Below are 26,206 nucleotides of genomic sequence, written 5' to 3'. Positions count from 1 at the left end.
AACAGACTAAGATGTCTCTGGGGAGCTGGCAGCAGAGTACAAGTGTTGAATGGGAGAGTATTTCAGAAAATGGACAGATACAGGCTTAGTCTGTCGATCCTAAACAGAATCCAATTTTTGAATTAAGAGGATGCGGCCTAATTACCCTTAAGTCTTAAAACTTCTGCTGATGCCAATAAAATTGTGTAGCCACCCACCTAAGTCCGTTCGATTTCCCTAAGAGAATCCCGCCCTCTATAAAGGTGTCGCCTTTGGTCCCCACTTCACTCATAGCTGTGGGAGCCCAGAATAAGATTTATTAATGCAGACATCAACTGGGAGGAAGAAGGAAGGAAGGAGCCGCATCACAAAGAAAGAAAGGCAGATTTGGGCTGTGTCCAGAATCACAATTCCCCCCTCAGTTTCTAGGAAGAACAGCAGCCTGCTGGCAGCCATGTGTACCAGGAAGGCAGGCCTAGGGAATATGGCCTTTCACATTTGAGAGCCTCTTAATTCACCGTTGCAAAATGAGATGCATTAAGTACAGAGCAAGGAATCCGCCTTACAGTAACTTCAGAGGATCGGCCTATCTTCTTCAGTGTTGTCTACACTGACTGACAGAGGCTCTCCAGGATTTCAGACAAGTCCTCCATGGAGATGCCAGGGATAAAATAAGGGACCTTCTGAATGCAAGCCCATGCTAACCTATGACACTTCCTCAAATACACATGTGCTCTGAGTTATGGGAGTTTGCACGTGCCTGCAACTCAGACCCACTGATCCCAAAGAGTCCTTCTCTTACCAAACTGTGTTGTGGGGGGCTGACAACTGTTACTCAATGGGCATAAAACACTTAACAGCCCTCTCACCTTAATTATTGACTCAGGTGTCCCAGGTCTGAGCCCTGGCATGAAAAGCAGGTCTAGTAGCACCTTAAGAACAGAACATTTAGTAAATGCAGATGCTCCCTTTTCTGGTTTTCCCCAGTACTTTTGATCTAGGATTGCAGGAAAAAATAGCCTGATCTGCTCCTGCATCCTCTAACAGCAGTTTAATCTGCTGGTACCATTTAAAAAAAAAACAAAAAACTTCACCCTCTAATTCCTGAAGACCAAATTACTCTTTAGGCACAGTCACAGAAGTCAGTTCAAAAGATGGCAATCCTAAATTAGTACTGGCATGTCCAAGAGCTGCTCAACATATTATTGAGCTGCATGCCTACGTTCACCAATTAGTGTCCATTCAACAAGATGCTTTAGTGACTAAGGAGGGGGGGGTGGTCAGAATACCAGGACCAGAGGAGTAATCCCATGAAGCTGATTGGCTGGTGATTCAGGAGAGGCAGATGCGGGAGAACTTAAGATTCAGTTCACCTTTAAAGCCAAAATTATCAAAGCCACGTTTTCTGAAACAATATGAGAACCGAAACATAGCCATCCCTCGAAATCTGCACTTACCCAACTTTTGCAATGCTCCATCCAACAAATGTTTACAAAAATGCATAGATTAGGTTAAAGTGTGCATAAAAATGAATATATTAGTGAAAATAGCATACCAAAAAATGCATATTAGAAAGATCTGTTAGTCAACAAAATGGATATTAGTATTTTTTAAAATGCATTTATTAGGAGAAATTTACACTAAAATGCTTAAGAATTTTCAAGAGGATTTTTAGAAAGAAAATTCATGAATTGCTGCAGCAGACATGTGATGAACCAAAGGCTGGAGAAATGAGAAGCTGTGAGAACCGAAATTGACAGTCCCTACCACCCCTAAGAACAGGCAAAAGGAAGTACTTCTTTACATAGTGGATAATATTGCAGCCACAAGGTGTGGTGGTAGCCACTGGTTTTAAATTGGGATTAGGCAAATACATTGAGATTGCTAGTTCAGCTGACTATATGCTACCTCCAAGTTCAGATGCAACATGGCTCTGAATACCAGTTGATTAGGAAGAACAGCAGCAAAAAAGCAACTGCCCTCACATCCAGCTTCTGGGTCCCTAAAGAGACATCTGACAGGCCACTGTAGACAACAGGAAGCCTTTGGTTTTGTCCAGAAGGGCTATTTTGAAGGGCTCTATCTTCTTCCCAGCTCCCACTTTTATCATATCTGGAGCTGTTCATGGCCGGACACTCTCTGCAAGGCTCACTCCTTGCAACATCTTATTATAGGGCATGGAGCCTGTTCAGGAGCAGTAGGCAAAGAGGAAACCCAAGCTTCGAAACTGTGCAGAATGCCAAGCACACACACAAAGCTCAGCCGGCCTGGCCAGCAGCCAGACTGCTGGAGAAAGCTTGCAACACCTAGCAAAGGATGCCTGGAATACTGACTTGTCTCACACCCCAGCAATAGGCTGGCTTTTCCCGCTGCAGAGATGCCACCATCCCTGGAGCCGGGTGGCCGAGCCCTGGCTGTTTCAACGCCAAGCTTCCCGTTAGCCCATTCCGCCAGGACTCCCCTTCCCAAGAGACATCTAGGCAGGCTGGAGAGTGCCCCCGAGCATGTGCAGAGTTCCCCCACTAGTGAGCGATCCCACGCAAGGAGAGTAGAGCGGGCTGATTTACGCCGGCGGCACCTCTCCTTTAAAAGGAGGAAGGTAAGACTGCACCAATGGGCGACTGGGCTCCCCACCCCTCCCCACTCTTACGCAATACACCCGCTCCAAGGCCCTGGCCGGATCTGAGCAAGAGGCAACTACTACTCCCACCCCCCCAACCCCGATCCACGCATTATTTCTTCTCCGCTCCTCCAATCGCCATTTCCTCCCCCTCGCCTTTCAGGTGTCGTCCGTCCCCCCCAGCAAAGAGCAACCCCGCTTCTTCCTCTCCGCCCTCCCCTCGGTTTTTCCTCGCCAGGCAGACGCGCTGCCAGCCACCCCCGCTCCCCAGCGTGGAGCCAGGCAACCAGCTCGCCAGCCAGCCAGCTCCCACTCCCCCCCGCCCCACGCCGCGTCCCCACTCCGCAGCCCACGCACTCGTAAGCGCGCGGGCGGAGAGAGCGCACCTCCCGGCGAGGGGGAGCCCCCCGCGTGTTTCCCCCTCCCCACCCCGCACAGCCAACTGCCCGACCCGCTGCCAAAGAACATCCGATCGCCGTAGCGATCCCTTCCCTTTCTCCCCCGGGGGCTACCCGCCCCGCCACGTGCTTTTGCTGCGCGCCCGCGGGAGCCCAGCGAGCAAGCGGTTCTCCCGGCTGGAGAGCCCAGCAGCAGCACCGCCGCCACTGCAGTGAAGGCGCAACCCTCCGCAGCCACCCCTCTCCTTCCTCGGCGCCGCCGGGAAATCAATCTTCGACGGAGGGAAGCGGCAGGGCGGCGTCGGGACCGAGAAAAAGGCGCTTCCCCCCCCCCCCAAAAAATGATCGCGGGTTGGAGAGGGATCGCCCGCCCCCACGCATCAGATTGTTGCCTGGTGGGGCTCCGCAGCGTGCGTCATGGCTGCGCAGCGCGGGCGAGCCCCTCACTCTCTCCAGGACCCCCCCCCCTCGGTAGATCCCCCACCCCCGACGAGCCACGCTGGGGAAGGGGCTGCCGCCGCCCCGCCGCTACCAGGCCCACCTCTCCCTAGCCAGCACCCGGCCGGGCCTCCCAGACTGCAAGCCGTGGGGCAGGCAGCCGGTTAGCCGTCCAGGCCCCGACGCAAACCCCGAAGCGGCGAGAGGGGAGTAGGGGGGGGATCCGTCTTTGCTTTAGGGTGGGGGGAAGGGTGCTGGGGGGGGATCGCCCCTGCGCGTCTCCTCTCCCGCCCATCCCGTGCCCGTGCGAGGCGCGGCGCCGGCTCCTTACTTGCCAATTTCCTCGTACAGCTGATACTCGTCGGTGAAGCGGGTGCAGGTCACGGTCGTGGCCATCGCGGCTGCAGCTTCGCTCCGCAATGAGCCGCCCGGGCTCCGCTCCGGCTTCGGCTCCGGCTGGCAGCGGGGGGAGGAGGGGCGGGGGCGCGAGCTTGGCTGGCAGGCGGGGAGGAGGAGGAGGAGGAGGAAGGAAGGAGGGGGGGCGACGCCGCTTCAGATCGGGGGTGAGCGAGCGAGCGAGAGAGAGACGCCCAGCCCGCTGCGTGCGGCAGAAGGCGGCTCCTGCAACGCGAGCGAAGCTCCTCGGCGAACAGCGAGCCCGGGAGAGCTGCCAGGGGAGGGCCGCCGGCAAGCGGCAGCCTCGGGGGAGGGCGATCCACCCTACCGCGCACCAGCCGCCCCCGGGCGGAGGAGGGGGGATCGCTGCAGCCCCTTTCCCCGGCGCCGCCCAAGCGGAGCGCGCTGCTCAGCCTCGACGAGGCGGCGCAGGTGGAGGGGGGGGTCGGGATCGCCCGCAGCTCGAGGAAGCGGCTCGCTCGGACCTCGCGGGTTCCCTCTTTCTCCCCAGGCCCGGTCCGCCCGCACCTGACTCGGGGAACTTCCGCGCGCAACGGAGGGGCCGTTCCCCACGTGCGCCGCCCGCCCCGAGTTCTACCAGCCTCGCTCCCGCGCAGCCCAATCAGAACCACTCCCCTGTCCTCTGCAGTTAGGCGCCCACCCACTTCTCTGGTTGGCAGCCTACTTCGCAGGGCTGTTGGGAAGATAACTTGGAGGGTGCGTGCGTGCGTGTGAGAAGCGCAATTCATCATCTTCGGCCCAAACAGGTCCCTCCCGAGGGATACCTACTTCCACTTTTACGGCGCGATCCTAAACTTCTTTACTCAGAAGTAAGGCCCACTGTGCTCAGTGGGACTTGCTCCCCAGTAAGTGCACTTTGCAGTCACAGCCCAGGTTTGCAGTTAGGGCACCACAGACCATGTTTTTGCTCCGTTCTCATCTTTCCCGGGGCCAATTCGGAGACAACCCTCTGTGCGCGTCCATTGGAGTTCCACTGCGAATATAACATCACAGATAGGAAGCCTTCAGCACTCCAGGGATGGTTGGGCTCCCATCAGCCCCAGGCAGCTTAGCCAGTGTTTAAAAAACGATGGGAGTTGTAGCACAACAGCCAGCGTGGTGTAGTGGTTAGAATATTAGACTATGCCCTTGGAGCCCAGGGTTCAAATCCCCATTCTGCCATGAAGGCCTACTGGGTGATCTTGGGCTACTTACCATCTGTGGGCCTGACCCACCTCACAGGGTTGGTTTGTGAGGATAAAATGGTGAGAGGGAGCTGCTTGGATAAAAGGTGGTATACAGATTAATATCAATGGATACCTGGAGATCTAGAGGTTCTGCACCCCTGACAGTCATGCTCTCTTAAACACCCTTCAGATGGAGGCTCCACGGATCCAAAGACCATTTCCTGCCTGCAAGTTAGTGCCTCTGCCCACTGCCGGTGCATTGGAGACTGTAATAACCACTCCTTTAAAGATGGGAATCCGCCTATGGTTTTACAGGCGTCATTACAGTGATGATGGCTGGATTTGCTCTTCCTGGTGCTGCAGTTCCAGTTGCTGCTATGGAAACAGGATCGTGGACCAGTTAGGCCGCTGGCCTGATCTAGCAGGGCTTCCTTACATCTTACAAGTAACGTCGTAGAATAATAGCCAAAGATCACCTACAACACTGGTCTTCAGCTGGTGGGTCGGGGCCTGCTGGTGGGTTGTAACCTGCCCAAAGGCGGGTCGCAACGGCAACCACTGTACAAAATATATGGTGCAAAATTTAAAAAGTGGGTTCCCAGATGCATCTTTCCGCTAAAGCTGGGCCCTTGTTCTGAAAAGGTTGGGGAACGTTGACCACAGTAATGTATGCAGACATGCATATTACAGTTTGTCATTTACTTATCCTCCTAGTGGTGCAGCAATAAAATTGCTAGTTATTTGCAATGCTAAGCAGTGCCTGGTGTGGTTTCAAATTGGATGGGGGCCCGAGATTCCTGCATTGCAGGGGGTTGGGCTAGATGACCCTCAGGGTCCCTTCCAACTTCAATTCCAGCATTCAAATCCATCACCAAACAGCTATTACACAATAGGTAGCCTCCTTGACCTATGATTTTTGTTTTGTTTTTTACTACATCGAGATGCTAGGAGAAGCATGTGGGTGGTGGCAGTGGTAGGGGGGGAAACCCACTCTCATTGCTTCTGTTGCCATTATAAGAGGAAGGTCTGTGCAGTATTTGCTAGATGAAAAATGCATTTAGGGTTTGAACTGCTGCAGAGCTGGGACGGGGTTTAATTCATACAGAGCAGTGGTTTTTCAATCAATCAATCAATCATTTATTATTAAATCCCGAAACATGTTGTGATATTCTGCAGAATCCCCCTCCCTTTGTGTCTCCCCCCCAAAACACACACACACACACACACACACACACACACACTGATGCTTATCAATTTATTTAATAGTTACTTTGATATAGACTGGTTCTGAACATCCAGCTTTGAAGGATTTAAGGTTCCAGGATGCAACTAAACTAGCCTGCATATTAGTGGTCAGGGGTCCCTTTACCTTTACTCCCACTTCTGGAATAGCAGTGCCTGGCAAACACTGGAGAGAGGAGTAAAGTGCCTGAGGTTGGAGGTGTACAAAACCGCAGCCCTTGGGGCTGTTCACGGAACCCAAGGGTTCCATAGATCTTTGCTGGAAAACAGAGGGAGGATGACTAGAATAGTTAAGAAAAAATGCTGGTGCCATGAAAGGCAGAGATGCGATCTGTGGCCATGCTTTGGTTTACAGGCCACATTTGCCCGCCGGAGCACATTTCTGGGCCTGTTTGCTTTTAGTGACGCTGTTACCTTTCTCAGCTAATGCATCGCAGAACCCGGCGACATTCCCTGAATTTCTGAAAGCGGTGGGAATTGCTAGGTATTTAAAAGACTCAGAAGACCTGTGACACAAATCTTCATAAGATATACATGTTGATCTATATGCCAAGATGCACATTTAAGCTGACCTTCAGAAGGAAAAAAATAGACTCTGGTTCTTTTGTCAGGGCTTCATTAACATGGTATGTGACTGGGGGTCTCTAGCTCCAGAGCAGCACACACAACTGCATTGCAAGCCAATTTTGGGATACTCAAATGCATTTAAATTTAAATTTGTTTGGGACCAATAAATAGCAGAAGGTCCCAGGTTTAATCCTGGCATCTTCAGTTAAAAGGATGAGGGAGCAAGCGGTGTGAAAGCTACTGGACTAGATGGAGGAACAGTCTGACTGGAGAAGGGCATCTTTCCATGGACATCTTTCATGGATGCTTTAGCTGTGATTCCTGCATTGTAGGGGGTTGGACTAGATGACCTTTGGGTCCCTTCCAACCCTATAATTCTATGGGTTCACACTGCACAGGTGATCTACCCAATAGTGCCTACAGATACAGCAGTTCTGGACAATTAATGCAACCAAGTTGATTCACACACTTTAAACTTTAAACAAGCTGAGGTTTTTTGCGATGCCAGGAACATTGCATTGTTTCCAGTGTTGGTCATACTCAGGCCACATCTACTTAATTACATCACCTTAATTAATAGCTATGGCTCCCCCCCAGAATATTGGGAACTATAGTTTGATAAGGGAGCTGAGAGATGATAGGAGCTACAGTTCCCAGAGTTCCCTGTGAAGAGGGGTTGATGGTTAAACCACTTGTTGTACCACTCTGAGGACTATAGCTCTGTGAGGGGAATAGAGGGTCTCCTAACAACTCTCAGCACCTTAGCAAACTACAGTTCCCAGGACTCTTTGGGAGAAGCCATGAATGTTTTCAGTGGGTATGATACTGCTTTTAATGTGTAGAGCAGGTGTGGTCTCAGAGTAGGCCCATGACAAGCTTAGGTCCATTAATTTTGGTAGGTTTACCCAAAGCAATCCAATGATTATCTTGTGAACCGTCCTGAGACCTTCAGATGAAAGGCATTTAGTTAGATAGGTAAAGGGACCCCTGACCATTAGGTCCAGTCATGACTGACTCTGGGGTTGGGGCGCTCTTCTCGCTTTATTGGCCGAGGGAGCTGGCGTACAGCTTCCAGGTCATGTGGCCAGCATGACTAAGCTGCTTCTGGCGAACCAGAGCAGCACACGGAAGCGCCGTTTACCTTCCCGCTGGAGTGGTACCTATTTATCTACTTGCACTTTGACGTGCCAGATCATGAAGCCTGAGGCTCCAATACTTTGGCCACCTCATGAGAAGAGAAGACTCCCTGGAAAAGACCCTGATGTTGGGAAAGCTTGAGGGCACAAGGAGAAGGGGACGACAGAGGACGAGATGGTTGGACAGTGTTCTCGAAGCTACAAACATGAGTCTGACCAAACTGCGGGAGGCAGTGGAAGACAGGAGTGCCTGGCGTGCTCTGGTCCATGGGGTCACGAAGAGTCGGACACGACTAAATGACTAAACAAGACTTTGACGTGCTTTTGAACTGCTAGGTTGGCAGGAGCAGGGACCGAGCAATGGGAGCTCACCCCGTCGCAGGGATTCGAACCGCCGACCTTCTGATCGGCAAGTCCTAGGCTCTGTGGTTTAACCCACAGTGCCACCTGCATCCAGTTAGTTAGATAGATAGATATAAATTGCAAGCTACCCAACAAACCATTGGCTTCTTTGGTTATAATGCTGCTGATGGAAGAATATGACATGTATTTTCTCAGATACTATCTGTAGATCATCTTTAGATACTTTCCCCCCAAGTAAATCTGCCAGGATGTATAAAAATGGTTTGAATGCATGTTGGAAGTGTCCACAGATGGAAGGCACAATTTTCCACATGTGGTGGACATGCAAAAAGGCCAAAGGATTCTGGGAGGTGATCTATGATGAACTGGAGATGTTTAAGCTGACATTAACAAAAACAAGAACAGAGGCTTTGCTTTTAGGAATAATGGATATTCCCAAGAAGTTGCTCAATCTATTTCTATACACGAAAACAGTGGCAACAGTAATACATGCGCAAAAGGAGAAGACAAAGAAATACGAACTAAGGAAGAGTGGCAGAACTAACTGACAGAATACATGCAGTTGGTAAGTCTGACAACAAAAATCAGAGACCAGGAGGAGTCAGTGTTAAGGGAGCAATGGAACCCTTTTGTAGAATACTTTAAGACATAATAGCCAGATACGGTAAGTAGGATTCGAACTATGAACAGTGGTGAAAAACAATTTAGATTGAAGAGGGGTGTTAGGAATGATAAGGGGAAACTGGGAAACCATGGGGAGATGGAGGGAAAGTTCATAGGTTTTAGAAAGAATGGTGGTAATTAAATATGTATTAAAGGTTTGGACAAAATGTTATTGTTAGACATGTATTTTCCCAGTGCCAGTTACAGTGAGGAAGCTAGGAAAGAAATTGTGCAATGAGGCAGAAAGGCGAAAGGTCCTGGGGTCTGATTCCTGCTGATGGAGCCCCTTGTTCGGTGCTCAAAGGTGACACTGTCTGAGAGGCAAGGAGGCCATTCAGTTGTGAGTTTTAATGTCGCTGCGTTCAGTCAAGCTGTCAGAAGAACATCAGTCGCTTGAGCCCATCATCTTGAACCTTGGCAGAGCAGCACAAGGGCAGGTGGTGAAAAATGGAGCCCACAGAAACCCAGAATCTCTCCAAACAGGAGACGATGGCACCTTCCATGCCGGAGCAAACGCAGCCCCCCCCCCCCTCCGCAGCATCCCTGCCCATGGCTGCCTGGTGCTGCTGTTGCCATGGGCACCGTGGGCGTTTGTGGGGGCTGCATGTTGCTGACAGATATTTTTGTTCTAACTAACCAGAAACGAACGATCATCATCGCTTGGTTTCTGGGAGGTAAAAGTGCAGCTGGGTATTACCAGAGGAAGGCTGCAGCAGCATCACAGCTTTGACCCAAGAAATCATCCCGTCCCCAAAATCCTTCCCAAGAGAGAGGGGAGAAATCTGTGCCAACATTTCATTCTCACTCAAGTTGGTCAAGGGGACTTTGCTTCCTTATCCCACCTCACAAATAAAGAGGAGAATCTTGTTCAAATGCTTGGGTCTCAGAAGGCACAGTCCGTCCTGCTTTTCTTGCCTTCGCTCAGCAGATGTACACTTCTGTGGCATCAACTCAAAAAGAATTGCTTTTTTTGTTTGTTTCCAGCACAAACCTTGTCCAGTGACCTAAAGGAGCACCTTCTTCTATATCCTGCTCCCTCTCCACGGAGAGCAAGCTTTGTTTCAGAATCTGCCCTTCCAGGAAGCTAGGTCAATGGCGAGCTGAGCACAGGACCTTTGCTGGTGGCACCAACACTGTGGAGCTCCCTAGAAAGAAGCAAGTGGTTTATTGGGTCATCTAGCTCAGTATATTCTTTGAGGCTCTGGGTTCTTGGACAGAGAGGCGGCCTTCCAGCCCCATTACTGATGTTCCAATTGGTAGGTTTGCTGATATTTCAGGGGGTCAGATTCGATGACTCTTGGAGTCCCTTCCAACCCTACAATTCTATGTCCGGAATTGACATTTTGCAGGCAAAACAGGTGTTCTGCTGCTGAGTTGCAGCCCTTCCCATAGCCTGTAGGTTTTGTGTGAAGTGAAATTGTGAATAGCTTGATTTTTAGTATTTGGTGTTTTAGGAGTCTATTGTACTTTGGTGTTTTTAGATTATTGTTCTCAAGCTTTTGAACACTGGTGCTGCAAAAAAGTATTTAATGAAGTATTGCTATCGAGGGGGGAAACAGTGGGGAAGGACACATTCATGCTCCTGAGTTTTAGAAGTTCTGATTTCTTAAAACAGAGACAGATAGCCAGTTACCATTCAACTCTCACCAGAGGCAGCCAACATTCTCTAGTCCAACACTATCTGGAGGGCTGTTCCCTATCACTGCCTTAAGATAGCACCTCTTTCTTCTTTTTCAAAGGTAAAAAGGTAAAGGACCACTGGACGGTTAAGTCCAGTCAAAGGTGACTATGGGGTTGCGGCACTCATCTCACTTTCAGGCCGAGGGAGCCGGCGTTTGTCCACAGACAGCTTTCCGGGTCATGTGGCCAGCAAGAATAAACCGCTTCTGGTGCAACAGAACACACTGACGGAAACAAGAGCGCACGGAAACGCCATTTACCTCCCCGCTACAGCGGTACCTTTCTATCTATTTGCACTGGTGTGCTTTCCAACTGCTAGGTAGGCAGGAGCTGGGACAGAGCAACAGGAGCTCACCCCGTTGTGCGGATTTGAACCACCAACCTTCTGATTGGCAAGCCCAAGAGGCTCAGTGGTTTAGACCACAGCACCACCTGCATCCCTTCTTCTTGGTACAGAATCAGAGAATTGGAGAGTTGAAAGAGACGACAAGGGTGATCTAGTCCAACCCCCTGTAGTGCAGGAATCTTTTGGCCAAAGTGAGTCTCGAACACACAAACCTGAGATTAAGAGTTTCATACTCTACCAACAGAGCTATAGCAGCTCTCTGTGTCTTTATAATCACTACTTGCCCCTGGTTTCATGCATAGAGGGCCTTCTGTTTCTCCTGGCAAACAGAATGGACAGCTGACTGCACTTTACTGCAGAATGGGGTGGAGTGGGGGTCTTTTTCCGCCCGAGGCTTTTCAGGATCTGCATGTCAGTGGTGCATGGGGTTACAGGCAAAAGTGGGCAGAAACAAAATACAAAAGTGGGAGAAGCAAAAAACCAAATACTTGTTACTATTTGGAGAAATCACTTCGCCCAGGTTGGAAAGCAGAATGCAGAACCCCTTTTCTTGTCAACAGCTGCAGCGTCTCTTTCTGACTCATACCAACCTCCCCTTAGACATGGGCAAATCAGGGGTCAAAACTAATATGAGTGGTTATATAAGCTAGGCCTTAAATCACCCGGGACTCCTTATTTGCCTGCTTCTCGTAGCCAAGTCTGCCCTCATACTGGAGACACTCTTGTTTAAAGAGCTACAAGAAGTGCTGTTTCCAAACTCTAATAATACACATTTTGCCCTAGTCGGAGCATTGTACAAAGCGAGGGATCATTAACAGAGTTCTCAGCACTTTGGCCAAGGCTTGGTGGAGAATCACGGCAATAAAGCCAACTAGACTGTAACACATCCATCTACGTATCTGCCATTAATATCCAGTTAGTTGCAATAGTAGGAATGCTATTCACATAGATTAGAACCACCCTGAAAAGTGATCCTGGAATAATGTTCCAAAGTCTTTATTTACCGGCACATTTGCTGCTCCATTTTGTTGCTGTTTTGATAGTGCCAATCCGTTGTGTAATAGTGGGGGGTAATTGATTTGCTTTGTTGCCTTTGTGTCGATGGGCCACGGCTAATGCGATCAAGAAATCTATCACAACCTTGACAAAAAAAATTGCCGTAAATTTACTACATTTTTAGCCTGCTTTCCAGACAATTATTCTCTTCTGCTCACCTTAATAATAATAAAATAGCCCCCCTGCATCAGGCTCACAAATCAAAGATACACACAGGAGGAGTTGAATGGAAGGGAAAGGGAGGGGGAGATTCTTCAAGACCAGAATGAAGAGGAAAAGGCCTACACGGACATTTTTATTCCATTTGGGGGGTCAGATTCCCCTTTCCCTTTCTGGTATTCTTGCATGAGTTCCAGCCAGTGGCTTGTGGCTCTTGGCTCCTTTGGCTAATGGCTGGATCTTGAATGCCCTTCCTTTTGCAATCCCAGGGAGACACAGATTCTAGGTATCTCAAAAGCAGCTTCCCCCAAAATGCTTAATATCTATCTGAAAGGATTGGCAATGGGTTTAATTGTTTTAGAGAGCCCCAACATTAAAATGTCGGGGTAGGGAAGACAACTAGCAATTGTTTATTAAGCAGGTGACTTCCTGCCACCTGCAGGAAGGACATAAGCCTTGGAAAGGACTTTGCAGTTTAATGGCATATAAATTAGCTTACTGTAGCTACCTTCTAAGGTGATCAAGGACAATGCACTGTGATAAGATAATAAAGCACTTTGAAGGAAGTAGGGATAGCAACTTGCAGCCTTGAGACTTAATCAAACCACCACAAGCTTCACACCAGAGCCACCAGAAAAATGGGAATGGCTCCATTTCCAGGTTTGGGAGGAGAGTGTGAATTCCCTGAACACTTGTTGGAATCTGAAGTGTTTCAGCAAGCGTTCTTCCTGCTTCTAATGGTCCTAAATGGGGAGAAGTGTGGGATACGGCTTCACAATTGCAAGGACCTCCTCCTTTATTAAATGCATCAGCTGCCTCTGGCGATATATCACAGAGATAAAACGGGAATGAGAAGCAGAAGGCCGCAAGGGTGAGGACCTTTGATGGCAGTCTTTGTTGCTGATCAGAGGGCAGTGAGCACAACCCCTTTGGTTGTTCAGGTACACCAGTGACCGCTGTTAAACAATTAGTTGCCAGCCCAGCAAACTGAAGCTTAAATTACCATTATAACCTGATCATGGCTTTGCCACTGGGACAATTTGCCTTCTCCAAGTTCACATCAGCTGCTTGGGTATTTGCCACAACTCACCTTCATAGATCCTGCCCACCTAGCAGTTCGAAAGCACGTCAAAGTGCAAGTAGATAAATAGGTACCACTCTGGCGGGAAGGTAAACGGTGTTTCCGTGTGCTGCTCTGGTTCGCCAGAAGCAGCTTAGTCATGCTGGCCACATGACACTAACATGTCATGTGTTTTGTAGTGTTTTTGTATTGTATTGTGTTGTTTTTCATTTGTTTTTTCTTTTTTCTTTTTTGTTTGTAGTATTTAAATTTTTGGAAACTCAATAAATATTATTTTTTTTTAAAAAAAGTCATGCTGGCCACATGACCTGGAAGCTGTACACCGGCTCCCTCGGCCAATAAAGCGAGATGAGCGTCGCAACCCCAGAGTCAGTCACGACTGGACCTAATAGTCAGGGGTCCCTTTACCTTTTACCTTCATAGAAACTTGTTCACAAAACTACACTGTGTGTATGAAGGAAGTGCATGCAGCTGCCTCCCATTGAACGGGCAGCTCCAGTAGGCAAGAAGCAACGCAAAGGCTACACTGAGATTGCCAAGCCAGGGAGCACGTGTAAAAAGGAAACGGCAGAACAGCGTGTACCTAAAAAACCACTTCATATTTCCATGCTTATTTTATCATTGGGACTAGGCAAGGCTGAATGGAGAGGACACATACTGAGCTGCTGCCCCAGGCTGACACTGACTTGCAATGTCAGTTGCTTCTCCCATAGCTAAGTGGTTGAGCACATGGCTTGTATGTAGGTTCCAGATTCAACCCCCACAACCTGCAGTTCACAGAAGCTCAGCGATCTAGTGATGGAAAAGACCCTTCCCTTCGATCCTGGAGAACCCCAGCCAGTCCCAGTAGGTAAAGCTGGGCTTGAAGCAGCCATGGTTTAGTGATGCAAGGCAGCTTCGTATGTTCCATCTTTCTCGGTGGGACCTCTAGTTACAAAAGAGAATTGGGGTGTACATAAGAGAGATGAATTCAGCTGCCTTGGTGTACATAAGAGAAAGAGATGAATTCAGCTGCCTTGATTATTCTTTTAGCAGTGTGAAGAACTCTGAAAGACCTCTTTAAACACGAGAACCTACGTAAGTTTAACAAATGCTGGCCCACTGGTGAAAAGATCTAATGTTGATTTTTCTCAGCGCCACAGCAGGAACACTAAACCAAACCAACAGAGAGACGGAAGCACGAATTATGGAAGAGGTTCCTTTGCATAAGGATTAATGCACGTACATGCATATGCTTTGACATCGCGTTCTTTATTGCAAGCAGGTAAAGAGTGTGTGCTACAAGAAAGAGCCGATGCCAGGTCGAGAGCACTGTCCCTCAGTTCAGCAAAGACGCTAGCATCATATGCAAACTGTAGCTTGTAGACAACCAAAATGAAGGGAGTGTTGTCAGCAGCTGCCAGAGAGAACCCATTTCCAGGTGGGAGTAGGAAGAGATAGGTGGGAAGTAAAAATTGACCATGAGTAAACTTAGACCAAGCTTGGGAAACTTGAGATCCACCAAGTCATGCATTTTCAGACCTATCAAGTCCTCAACAATGCTCCCTTCTCACCCTACTTTGTTTCTACAGTCTGTCAGAAGTGGAAGTTTATCAGGACCCTGAAGAAGCTTGCTTGGTCTGAAGGGTCACAAAGTGTGCTGACTTGTCCCAGACATACCCTGCTCAGTGTCATGGCAATGTTGCAGCTTCAGAACTCAGTTGGAACAGAAAGAAAGCCAGGCTGCCAGAAGGCATAGGCTGGAGACTAGTTGGGTAGAAATGTCTCTGCTAGGAAGAAAATAATGTTGGGAACTGTCTTCTATTTGGACAAAGCTGGCCTATGAGGGAGCCCTGCATGGAACTTTAAGGCTTAATCGACTGGCTCAGTACAAGTATTGATTGAGAGACGAGGCACTGAAAGCAAGCGACATTTCTCCATCTGTCCCATTTTGTGGGAAGAGGCCAGTCCCCAGTGCTTAAGTGAGGACATCTCACTTTTCTTCTTTTAGAAGAAGGCATTTTGTCTGAGCAAGGACAGTCAACTCTCTGAACATAAATCTGTAAAATGGCAAGATGCTAGCTTTCCCCAAATACCTGTAGGACAGAAAAATCAAAACCAAGTAGTCACTGTCTTTGACATTTCAAGGCACATCTGTTTCCCCACTCCTACAAGTACAACAGATATTCCAAGGAAGGTTTTGGTCATTTTTTAAAAAAGAATCCAGCACAGTTTTAATACCCACTGTTCATGCTTGCAAAAAACCCCCAATAACCCAAAAAACTAATCCAGGTCATGCAGTCTTAGACTATTTTCACCATTAGGAAGCCCAACAGGAGGTCAGAAGGTTGGAGTGGACAGACCTACTGAAGCTGGGCAGGGGCTGGGCTGAGGGGATGTACAAGTCCTGAAGAAACCCATCCCTTTGAGATTTGTCAGCAGAGTCTTGGGAATGCCAGTCCTAGTCAAGCCCATTGGAACCACAAAACTCAAGGTGGTGGACACCCACAAATATTGACCATAAATCATACAAACCCACTGTGCATTAGGCAAACAGCTTAAGACTGTTTGCCTAGTTGATTTTAGGTGCTTTAGATAGAATAAATTATTTTTTAAAAAAGGAAGGGGGAACGTGTTGATCAGTGGGGACATTCTTTCACCACCCACTTGCCTTCCTAAACAGTAGAATAATGATAGACTGCAGGTAGTAGGTCCACAAAGTGTTTGGGAAACGTACTATTGTGAAATGCCCATTCAGAAGACAAAAGGTGCGGTGACATTCATGTTGCAAGTGAGTAACAGCCATCCTACTGTCAGGATGGCATCCTACTGACCGACTGGTCAGGAAGCTGTGTGCTTTTCTCTCCACTTACTTTTATGCCTACAATGAAAGTCATATATGAATGACATATAAGCTACCTGCAAAAAAAATAATAATCACCTAGCCTCTCTTTCTACAGCCAACATAGACATCGCAAGTTCTTTGTCATTCCCTTTGTCATGGATCAAGTCATTCAAGAAAGAAACCAAACTGGGTTGTAGCCAACGTAAGTTTTACCCAGAGGAGACCTGTTGAAATTAATGAGCCTATGTTAGCCACATTCATTAAAGTCAATGGGCCTATTCTGAGTAGGACTAACACCGGACATGATCTTCTGCTTCAAATGGCAACTGATGTCTTCAGAAACAAGCATAGGCCCCTTGCGAAAACGAGTCCAGAAAACTCCTTGGGCATGTGTGACTGGGATTTCTGCTGCATCCACCACACTACAGCTGAAAATCTGCCAGCTTCAGGGACCGTTTTGTGATGTGGGGATTTTTAAAAAACAGCGGTCAAACATATTCCTACCATATCTGGAACAGCCACCTTCCCTATGGTCTCTCATGGTCAAGCTTTCTTTAAAGTTGTCTATGGTGAGCCGAGAATTCATCTGAAATCTTGTACTGGAGACTAGTTATCCAGTTTTCTCTTTTGACTTGTCTGAAGTTGTGAGGATTGTCAGATTTGCTTATTCAGAAGCCAAGAGCTTGGTCTGGTATGTGCCCTACATCTCGCACCTAAAAGCTGATATACTGGTGGGCTCAGCTGAATCTTGCATATTGTAATTCTATATTGGGTATCACAAGCACCAAGAATGTCTCACTGTACTATATATTTTATCGTTTACTTCCCTTAAGTGTAAAATAGTGGAGATAACACTTACGCCTTTATATGGCCCACTACGCAACTATGAACAAACCTAAAATGTGTTTTACATTTTGACAGGTGATGTCGTTCTTGAAGCTTTGACTTTCTTGCCAATTTTTAATGGCAGACATGCACATAATATTATTAGATCTGGAACGGCTGCTTTCTCTATGGGTCTTATAACAATTTTTTTAAAGGTATGGATATTGCCAGAACAATAGGACAACTTCAAGAGCCATGACTTTTCTCTTTCTCAAATGTATTTCTCACTACCCCCTGTAACAGGTTGCCAGCTATATGACAATAAGCAGAAATAAGATTCTTAAATTCAAATGGCACACCCTGCCTCCTCTGAAGCAGAATTCAGGGGAAGAGCCACTATTGTACTAAATGTGCTCATAGATTCAGATAACCTGCTGAGGTGGGCCAAGCCATCGCTATCTGCAGTCATGAGCTGTCAGGTAAATTTAACCCTTTCTTCCAATGCTATCGTCCCATCAAACCCACCCCCACCCCACTGCCCCCACCTAAAAGGAAAGCTACATTGGCAACCATAGCATATATATTTTCTGATGAAAAGAGCGGGGGGGACGGGACTGCAGTACACAGGGGAAGGTTAAACCCCACCCTGTGGTCCCGATTTTCCATAAAAAGATCTGTTGTTGTTGTTGTTTTGAAAAAAGTCAGATAATTAAATACAATCCCACACTTGCTGTATCAGCTAGTTTGGCCCTAAGAGAGGAGGGAGGGAGATAAACTAATGTCTATACTCTGAAGCTTAATATCAACCACTTTTAGATAAAACTAAGAACAGACTGAGACTCACAGAGAACTGCCGCTCTCTGAGCACCAAGTCATCCAGTCACTGCAATCAGGAGAAGTCTCTCTCTCTCTCCCCCCCCCCCTTATTTTTCAAATTCAATGCCAAAGCGTCACAGACCACCAGAGATCTACAGTAAAGATACAGCTATCAAGTGTCACCTTCTGTTCTGGCTGCTTTTCAGCTATTAGTCTGAGCCTGCAACATTTACCTCCCACTGCCAGGGCCTCAAGGACCAAACCTAGCAATTAAGATGCTGCTAAAATGACACTGATTGCAGATTGCTGCCTGGTGCCATTAGGAGATTGGGTTTCCTGAAAGATGGAACCAGGGGCAGAAGACAGCTTCAAAGAAACAGGAGAGAATCTCGCCATCATTTGGCCAAACTGCATGTATTTCTGAAAAAGAGGTGGTGGGGGGGGAAATACTGCCTTCAATCAACCCCCCTCCCCAAAGCAATCCATTAACAAGAGAGGAGAGGAAATGCTACCAGCAGCTGCTGGTTGCCGTGGTGACACAGTACGTAAGGCTGCTTTTTGCTAGGCTTCCCCCACATACATATTAAATGCACCAACCTGGCGCTGGAGGGAAGGACTCGCTCAACATTGCACTCCCCTCTCCCCCCTCCCCAAAAGCAAACCCACATTCTGGCTATTTTGAAGTCCTTTGTCATTTTGCAAACAAGCCCAGGTAACAAGGCAGGGACAAAGGGGCTGATTGACATCGCTGGCAGGAGGGGAGGAGTGTGGCAGTGGCATCAGTTTCATCCTACTCTCCCCGGCAGGTAGGCAATTCTCCCATCCTCGGTGCCATCATCAAAAGTGCACTGCCCCAGGAGAGATGTTGAACATGGAGGGATCAAACTTCTGGCCTCGGAACGGGGAGCCTTCAGCATCCCAGCCCTTCTTGAGCATCTCGTGGACTTTCTGAAATTAAGACAAGAGTCATGTCACGGTCATGCAATATACAGAAACCCACCAACTTGATTAATCCTGACTTGCCGGTCAATGGATCAGCTGAACACAGTCCACTGACCGCAGCCAGGTATTATCAAATTGTTCAGTGAAACCAAGAATGGCACGGTATGGCTGCCAGCTGCTCTTCCTTAAATTTCATTGCAGCACCATTTGTTAGCAAAGGCAGGAGAGATGGGTCCTTGCTCTGCAGATGGGTCAGAGGCCCATGTAGCAGCATAGCCAAGATTCCAAACAGAAACAGGGATATAAGCGTGGGGAAACTGGGCTTCTATTTACTTAAAATCCCTTAAATATTTTATTTCTGTTTTAATTTATTTTCTTCTCGGTTCTGTACCTGCAGGCTAACTCTGGTGTTCCACCATTAAGTAATCTTTGATTGCCATCACACAACTGTGCTAGGAATCCTTTTGCTGGGGTGTTCCAGGGAAAAAGCCAAAGAGATATCTACACTGATAAAAGCCTTGGCATTTACCGTATTGGCCTGAATATAAGCCTCACCCCACCCCCCCAATTCCAACTGTGAAAAGTTAAAGTGCAGCTTATATTAGCGACCTTACAGTATGCAACGCCCCCCCAATCAATTTTAAAGGTCCAGCTTATATTCAGTCTGCGGCTTATATTCAGGCCAATACAGTATGTTCTAAATCTATCTAATTTCATAGTTCACAATGACAGTTAACCCATTTGAAACTAAATTGAAACTAAATCCTTCGAAGACAGAGGTCCTCTGGCTGGGTCAGGATGGTATGGTGACGAGGGACCAACTCCCTTCTCTTGCAGGGGCCCAATTAGTGCCATTGCCTTCCGTTAAGAGCTTGGGTGTAATCCTTGACGCCTCCCTTTCCATAGAGGCACAGGTTACAGCAACAGCCACGGCAACATTTTTCCACCTTTGCCGCATCAAGCAGTTGGTCCCTTACCTTTCCCGCCCCGACCTGGCCACAGTGATCCATGCGACGGTCATCTCCAGGCTTGACTACTGTAATTCGCTCTACACGGGGCTGCCCTTGAAGCTGTCCCAGAAACTCCAGCGGGTGCAGAATACGGCAGCGAGGCTCCTCACGGGGTCTCTGCCATGGGAGCATATTCACCCAGTGCTTTTCAAGCTGCACTGGCTCCCGGTGGAGTACAGGGTCAGATTTAAGGTGCTGGTTTTGACCTTTAAAGCCCTTCACGGCCTAGGACCCTTGTACCTACGGGACCGCCTCTCCCAGTATGCCCCACGGAGAGCCTCAAGGTCCATAAATAGCAACACCCTAGAGGTCCCGGGCCCTAAGGAAGTTAGATTAGCCCTGTATTCAGGGCCTGTAAGACAGAGTAGTTCCACCTGCCCTTTGGCTTAGAATCAGTTTGATTCTCTCCTCTTTCTTTTTCCTTTCTCCTCCTGTGAAGAGGCTGCATCCTAATGTTTTAATGTTGTATTTTAATCTTTTTTTAAAATTGTATTTTAATCAGCTTGTTTTTATTATTGGCTGTTAGCCGCCCTGAGCCTGGTCTTGGCTGGGGAATAAATAAAATTTATTTATTTATTTATTTATTTATTTATTTAGCTACAAAACCTGTTGGTAACCTGTTGATAATGTCTATCAAGCCATTGAACAACAAAATCTTAAATCCTAAAAATGCTTTAGAAATATTATAAACTTCTTTTGAAAATATTTGTGGAAGAGCATTTGCTTTGCATGCAGAAGGTGCCATCTTCAATCCCCAACACCTACAGGTAGGGATGGAGAGAGACATCTGCCTGAACCTCTGGAGACCCAATGCCAGACAGTCGCACTCAGTAGAAATCAAAGATATCTTGTTCAGTGTTGCAAAATCCTCCATTTTGATTTGCCATATTTAATATTCCATATTCCATATTATTTTAATGACAGTTGAATGTTATTTTATTTGCATAGTGTAGATTGTATTATGCAAATTGTCTGATGTTAGCCGCTCTGAGCCCAGCTTTGGCCGGGGAGGGCGGGATAAAAATAATTATTTAATTATTATTATTTTTTAATTGTTATTATTAGACAGATTCCTTATAAGCAACACAGACTTACTGAAGAATGAACCATGCTACACCAAGGTTGGCAGAGTTCAGGCTTACAATATTCCCCCCCCCCCCAATAGAATTCTGAGGTTCACCAACCAGAAAGAGGTGCAAAAATAGGAACAGAGAGAAGTACCAGATTTGGAGCAGTAACTCGCTTCGGAAACAGCAACATACTGCACCCCATGAGCCATACAATGAAATAACCTGCATATACGAGAGTACAAATCTACACCAGAGTTACAACAGATCAGAAATGTTAATGCAGAAATCTTAAATTGGCCAACAGAGCTGTAACAAAGCCCATTTCAAAGACAACCAATTAATACTCATTTTACAGGCAATGAACACTGAGGCTTTTTAAAAATACAATTTTATTTGCCATTCAGAGTCAGAAACCCTTGCTGATCCAGACTGCAGTGGGTCCCAATCTATTTTCTGCCTACCTCCAAATAAGAAAGGCAAAAGCACATTTCAATAACTTTTTGTGTGCAAGTTCTCTGCTGGGGGCTTCCTTTTCTGTTTTTAGTTGAAAATTTTATGATTCCAGAAATGAACGTGGACAAATTAGAAGCACTCTTCTGACAGATCCCAGGCATGATTTCCCATCACATCCCAACATCCTTACAGAACTTAAAACTCAGACTTAGGGGAAGGAGTGACAGTTTTAAAAGCCAGACATTGTTTTCCAACTTAAGACAGATTTTGTGATTTGTGGAACTGTTTCTTCTCAGTAAATCCTCAAGACAGAAATATGCTGAAGGTTTTAGTGGAAATTTTTATCGAATTTTTATTTTCAAATTGTTTGATGCTGGTGAAGATGTTATGACATTTTGTATTTTATATTTGCTGCAAGCTGCCTTGAGCCTCATGAAACATAGGGCATAGAAAATAGTATGCCAATTTAAGCATACAAACATGGATAAGGCTTTGGATGCTCACTCTAGATTGTGAAATCACACTGAGATGCTTCTTAAGTAGTGAAGAATAATAAAAATATCATAATCAACAACAACGAATAGCTCATTATGCAACAACATACATACGTGTATTGGGAAGACCCTATTCTTGCAAAGACCTCCCTAATCACTGAGTTTAGCATAATGGATGATTGCTGCAAATGGTGCCTCCTTGGACGATAGATCAATATTGACAATTAATATAGCATTCCCCATTGTCATTCTGCATTTATGGAATTAATATTCGTTGGATATTCACAAGACTCAATAGCCTAGCTCATTTAGAGGGGCTATTAAAACTTTCTTTTTCAGCAGGCTTTTACATTCCAAGTGTGATGAGAGTCAAGTTTGGCTGGAATTATTCTCTTTGCTGTTAAAATAACACAGCTGATTTAGTCTGTATTTTTAATGCAAATGATCTGATATTATAATATCTCTGAGTCCAATTTTTTGAATTCACCAAACTGAAAAGAAGGTTATAAGTAATCTTATAAATACAACAGTGTATTTTTTTGCATGTACAAATATAAAGCAAAATAAATAATAGAAACATAGAATTATAGAACTGTGGAGTTGAAAGGGACTCCGAGGGTCATCTAGTCCAACCCCCTGCAAGGCAGGAATCTCAACCACAGAACATCATACGTGACGACATCAATTGAAATGCCAAAGGTTTCAGCGTAGGAGAAAACGAGCTTGCTCCATCTTCCGTGTGACAGCCCTAAAGATATCTGAAGTTGGCTATCCTATGTCCTCTGAGTCTCCTCTATTCCAGGCTAAACATACCCAATTCCTCAGCCGTTCTTCATAAGGCTTGGTTTCCAGACCCTTGATCATCCTGGTTTCCCTCCTCTGCACACATTCTAGCTTGCCAATATCCTTCTTAAATTGTGGTGTCCAGAACTGGACACAGTACTCCAGGTGTGGTCTGACCAAGGCAGAACAGAGTGGTACTATTACTTCCCTTGATCAGGACACCAAACTATTGGGACGCTCCCCTTGATGTTACAGCCTAGAATCACATTTGATTTTTTTGCTGTTACCTCACATTGTTGACTCATGTTAAGCTTGTGGTCTACTAAGACCCCTAGATCCTTTTCACATGTACTGCTTGCAATCCAGGTGTCCCCCACCTTATATTTGTGCAGTTGGTTCTTCCTGCCTAAATGTACAACCTTACATTCGTCCCTACTGAAAATTATTTGTTAGCTTTGGCACAGTTCTCCAATTTTTTAAGGTCATTTTGAATCCTGATTCTGTCTTCAGCAGCATTGACTAACTTTCCGAGTTTGGTATCGTCTGCAAATTTGATGAGTATTCCCTCAATACCTTCATCCAAGTTGTTTATAAAGACGTTGAACAACAATGGGCCCAGGACAGAACCTTACAGCACCCCACTTGTCCCTTTTTTCCAAGATAATGAGAAACCATTAGAGAGCACTCTTTGAATTTGGTCAGTCAACCAGCTACAAATCCACTTAAGAGTTACCTCATCCAGTCCACATTTTACCAGCTTTCCTGATATCAATGTCAAGTTCACTGGTCGGTAGTTACATGAAACTTCTCTTTCCCCCTTTTTGTAGATGGGGACAACCATTTGCCTGCCTCCAGTTCACAGGGATCCACATCACCTGTTCTTCAGGACTTCTCAAAGATTATAGACAGAAGCTCTGAGATTACATCCACAATCTCCTTTAGCACCCCTGAGTGCAGTTCCCATACCACCTCTTTTCCTATGCTGGGTTTCAGCTCTCTCCCTGCATCCTTTATTCTGCTATCACCAGGTTAAGCACTGTTTCCTTTAGGGCAAGGACAAAGTAAGTGTTGAGCAGTTCTGTCTTCTCTCTGCCACCCAGTAGCATTTCTCCATCTTCTCCACACAAGGGACCCACGACTTGCTTGCTCTTGGCTTTGAACATAGCCAAATCAACCTTTTATGTTATTTTTAACTTCTTTTGCAATTTCATTCTGAGCTTTGGCCTGCCTGACCTTCTCCCTGCAATTGTTGGCAACTCATGTATATACTTCCTTCATGATTTGTCCTTCTATTTCTTATATATGCTCTTCTTACACCTCAGCTCATCTGTAAGCTATTTATGCAGTCTTCCGCTTTCTTTTCTTGTTGGAGTTATCTGTCTTTGTGCCTTCAAAATTTCACCTTTAAGAAATTCCCATCCATCTTGTGGACTCCTTTGACTATTTCTGATGAGAGTGCATGTCCAACTACACTTAGCTTTCCCTTGCCTGCGTATGATAAAACCTGAGGGCATGATCACTTCCTCCCAAGGTTCCTTGTACTTTCACTTTGTCGATCAGTTCTTCCCTGCTGGTAAGGACCAGGTCCAAGGGAGATGACCCCTTTGTTGCTTCTTTTACCTTTTGGGAAATGAAATTGTCAGTGAGACAACTGAGGAATTTGTTGGAGCTTACATTCTTGGAAAAGTCTGAGTTCCAACAGCTATTGGGGTAGTTGAAGTCTCCTATGACTACTATATCTCTTCTTTTTGAATGTTTGATAATCTGCTCTAGAAAGGTATCGTCCAGGTCCTCAGCAGACACCCACGGTAAGGTTGTTCCCTACAATTTTTACCCATATATTCTCAGGCTGCCTTCCACATTCCAAGTCATGCTGAGATCGAATGACCTGTTTAGAGCACAGCATTTAGGAGTGACATTTGGTACACTCTGGTATTATCATACAGATGACAAATCAAAGGAGTAAAAACACAGAGCTGGTTTTGCGCCGATCTGGATGCTTTCCATATTGCTCACAACCAAAGAGCGGAAAGTGGAGTTTTACTGCCATTAGCCCTGCACTCGGAAGATTACAGCAATAATCATTTGGCTAATACCATAACACACCAGAGACACAGATGCATCTGGCAAGTCTCTCAGAGAAAGGTTATACATTAAATGTTGTACACCTAGATGCCATTTTGAGCACTGAAAACAGTGGCATTAAAATCAGGTTTGCAAATGAGCCTAGAAAAGATAATTTTGTTAAAACTCGGAACGTCTCCCTATTAAAACAGTCACCCAGATGATGTTCTTAACTGGAACTCCCTTAGTAAAAAGAAGCAGAAATCAGGCAAGTGGGTATTTACAAAATTGATTTTGCTTACTACATACAAGTCCTACTTAGAATATTTGCTCCTGTATTGTATCTGCCATAAAGGAAGATTTTCTGGAACTGGGTCACAGAAATTCCCAGGAACCATCTCACACAAGTAGAATTTGGCATTGTGTTTTTTATTCTTCCTTTCCCCTCAAGCTGTGGGAGGAGCCCCATGCTACCTTAGACAGCCTACAATGGAACTGGGGGAACTGTCCTCTTCTTGAAGGACTATGCAAAGTTACCCATTGTGATTTGAAGCCTGAGCTATGGCAGAACCAAAGTACCACAATGATCCAAACAGTCTACCTACTGCATGCAGCACATTAAGAGAAGCAAAGAACTGCATGGTCAGCAAATCAAACAATTTCCTACTTAAGAAACATACCATCTCATGGCTCTGTGGCTTTCCCTGCAGCTTTTGGTGGTAGTCAAAGGATAGCCTGTCCAGCACAGCATGCTCTTCTTCATCCACCGTAGCCATTGAACGTTCTTTATTGATTTTACCAATGTCAATCTGCTCTTCTCCTTCCAAGATGGCACTCCACCAGTATTCACCTACTTTGCTCAGGTTAATCTGGAACAAAACAGAAGCAGCGGTAGTTCAGAGCTAGACAATCAGCAGCAGCCAGACCTGGTCTAGAGAAATATGTCACAGAATCATAGAATTGTAGATTTGGAAGGGAGCACAGGGGTCATCCAGCCCAACCCTCTGCAATACAGGAAACTTTTGCCCAATGTAGGGCTCGAACCCCCCAACCCTGAGATCTCACCCTTTGAGTCTCATGCTCTACCAACTGAGCTATCTGTCCTGGGAGTCATGGCTGTGTTACTTAGAGATCTTAAAGGAACAGACCAAAAGAATAACCAGAGTTCTGAGGAAAACTCCAAATGCAGGGACACAAATCCCTGTGCCAGAACAGAATTCAGCTGCACCTGCCATTCTAACAAGGATCTAGAAGAAATAACTTATATTATCATCATTCATCTTTTGCCAGAATAGGATACATTTATCACACATTTGGAAACCAATTTCCCAAAAACTTTGCACATTGACCTCCTCCCTGCTTAAACTATCACGACCATTTCTAACAAATGTGACACCAAGATTATTCCATTTCTTCCCAAAGGGCCTCAGCTGAGAAACAGTCTGTTTTATATGGATAAAGGTGAGTAATAATAGTTAAAAATTTACGCTGCTTTATTAGCGCTTATTAGACTACTCCGTGATCACTGAAGAGCTCCGTTGTGAAAGCCAGAGGAAGTGTTCAAAATTATTCCGCATACTCCAGTTTTAACTGTTGTAGTGATCCATTATAAAA

At 46.3% G+C, this 26,206-nt stretch overlaps 2 protein-coding genes across 19 annotated transcripts in view; both read right to left on the bottom strand.

Moving 5' to 3' along the window:
* Positions 1-4,314, bottom strand: part of CAMK2B (calcium/calmodulin dependent protein kinase II beta) — a 194,264-nt gene extending 189,950 nt beyond the window's left edge. For all 18 annotated transcript variants that reach the window (XM_083480467.1, XM_083480484.1, XM_083480483.1 and 15 more), the window contains exon 1: positions 3,767-4,314. In XM_083480467.1, coding sequence (XP_083336593.1) covers positions 3,767-3,831 — 65 coding nt within the window. In that variant the 5' untranslated portion in view covers positions 3,832-4,314. The remainder of the gene's footprint in view (positions 1-3,766) is intronic.
* A 13,857-nt stretch (positions 4,315-18,171) lies between these two features.
* NUDCD3 (NudC domain containing 3) overlaps positions 18,172-26,206 on the bottom strand; it is a 56,181-nt gene continuing 48,146 nt past the window's right edge. The window contains exons 5-6 of the mRNA XM_083480709.1: positions 25,273-25,461; positions 18,172-18,724 (exon numbers count right to left, since the gene is read on the bottom strand). Coding sequence (XP_083336835.1) covers positions 18,614-18,724; positions 25,273-25,461 — 300 coding nt within the window. The 3' untranslated portion in view covers positions 18,172-18,613. The remainder of the gene's footprint in view (positions 18,725-25,272; positions 25,462-26,206) is intronic.

This window comes from Podarcis liolepis (assembly GCF_965112155.1).
Source record: "Podarcis liolepis genome assembly, chromosome: 16".
In the NCBI taxonomy this organism is placed as follows: Eukaryota; Metazoa; Chordata; class Lepidosauria; order Squamata; family Lacertidae; genus Podarcis; species Podarcis liolepis.
The sequence above is the reverse complement of the archived record's forward strand: the minus strand, read 5'-3'. Positions and strand labels throughout refer to the sequence as shown.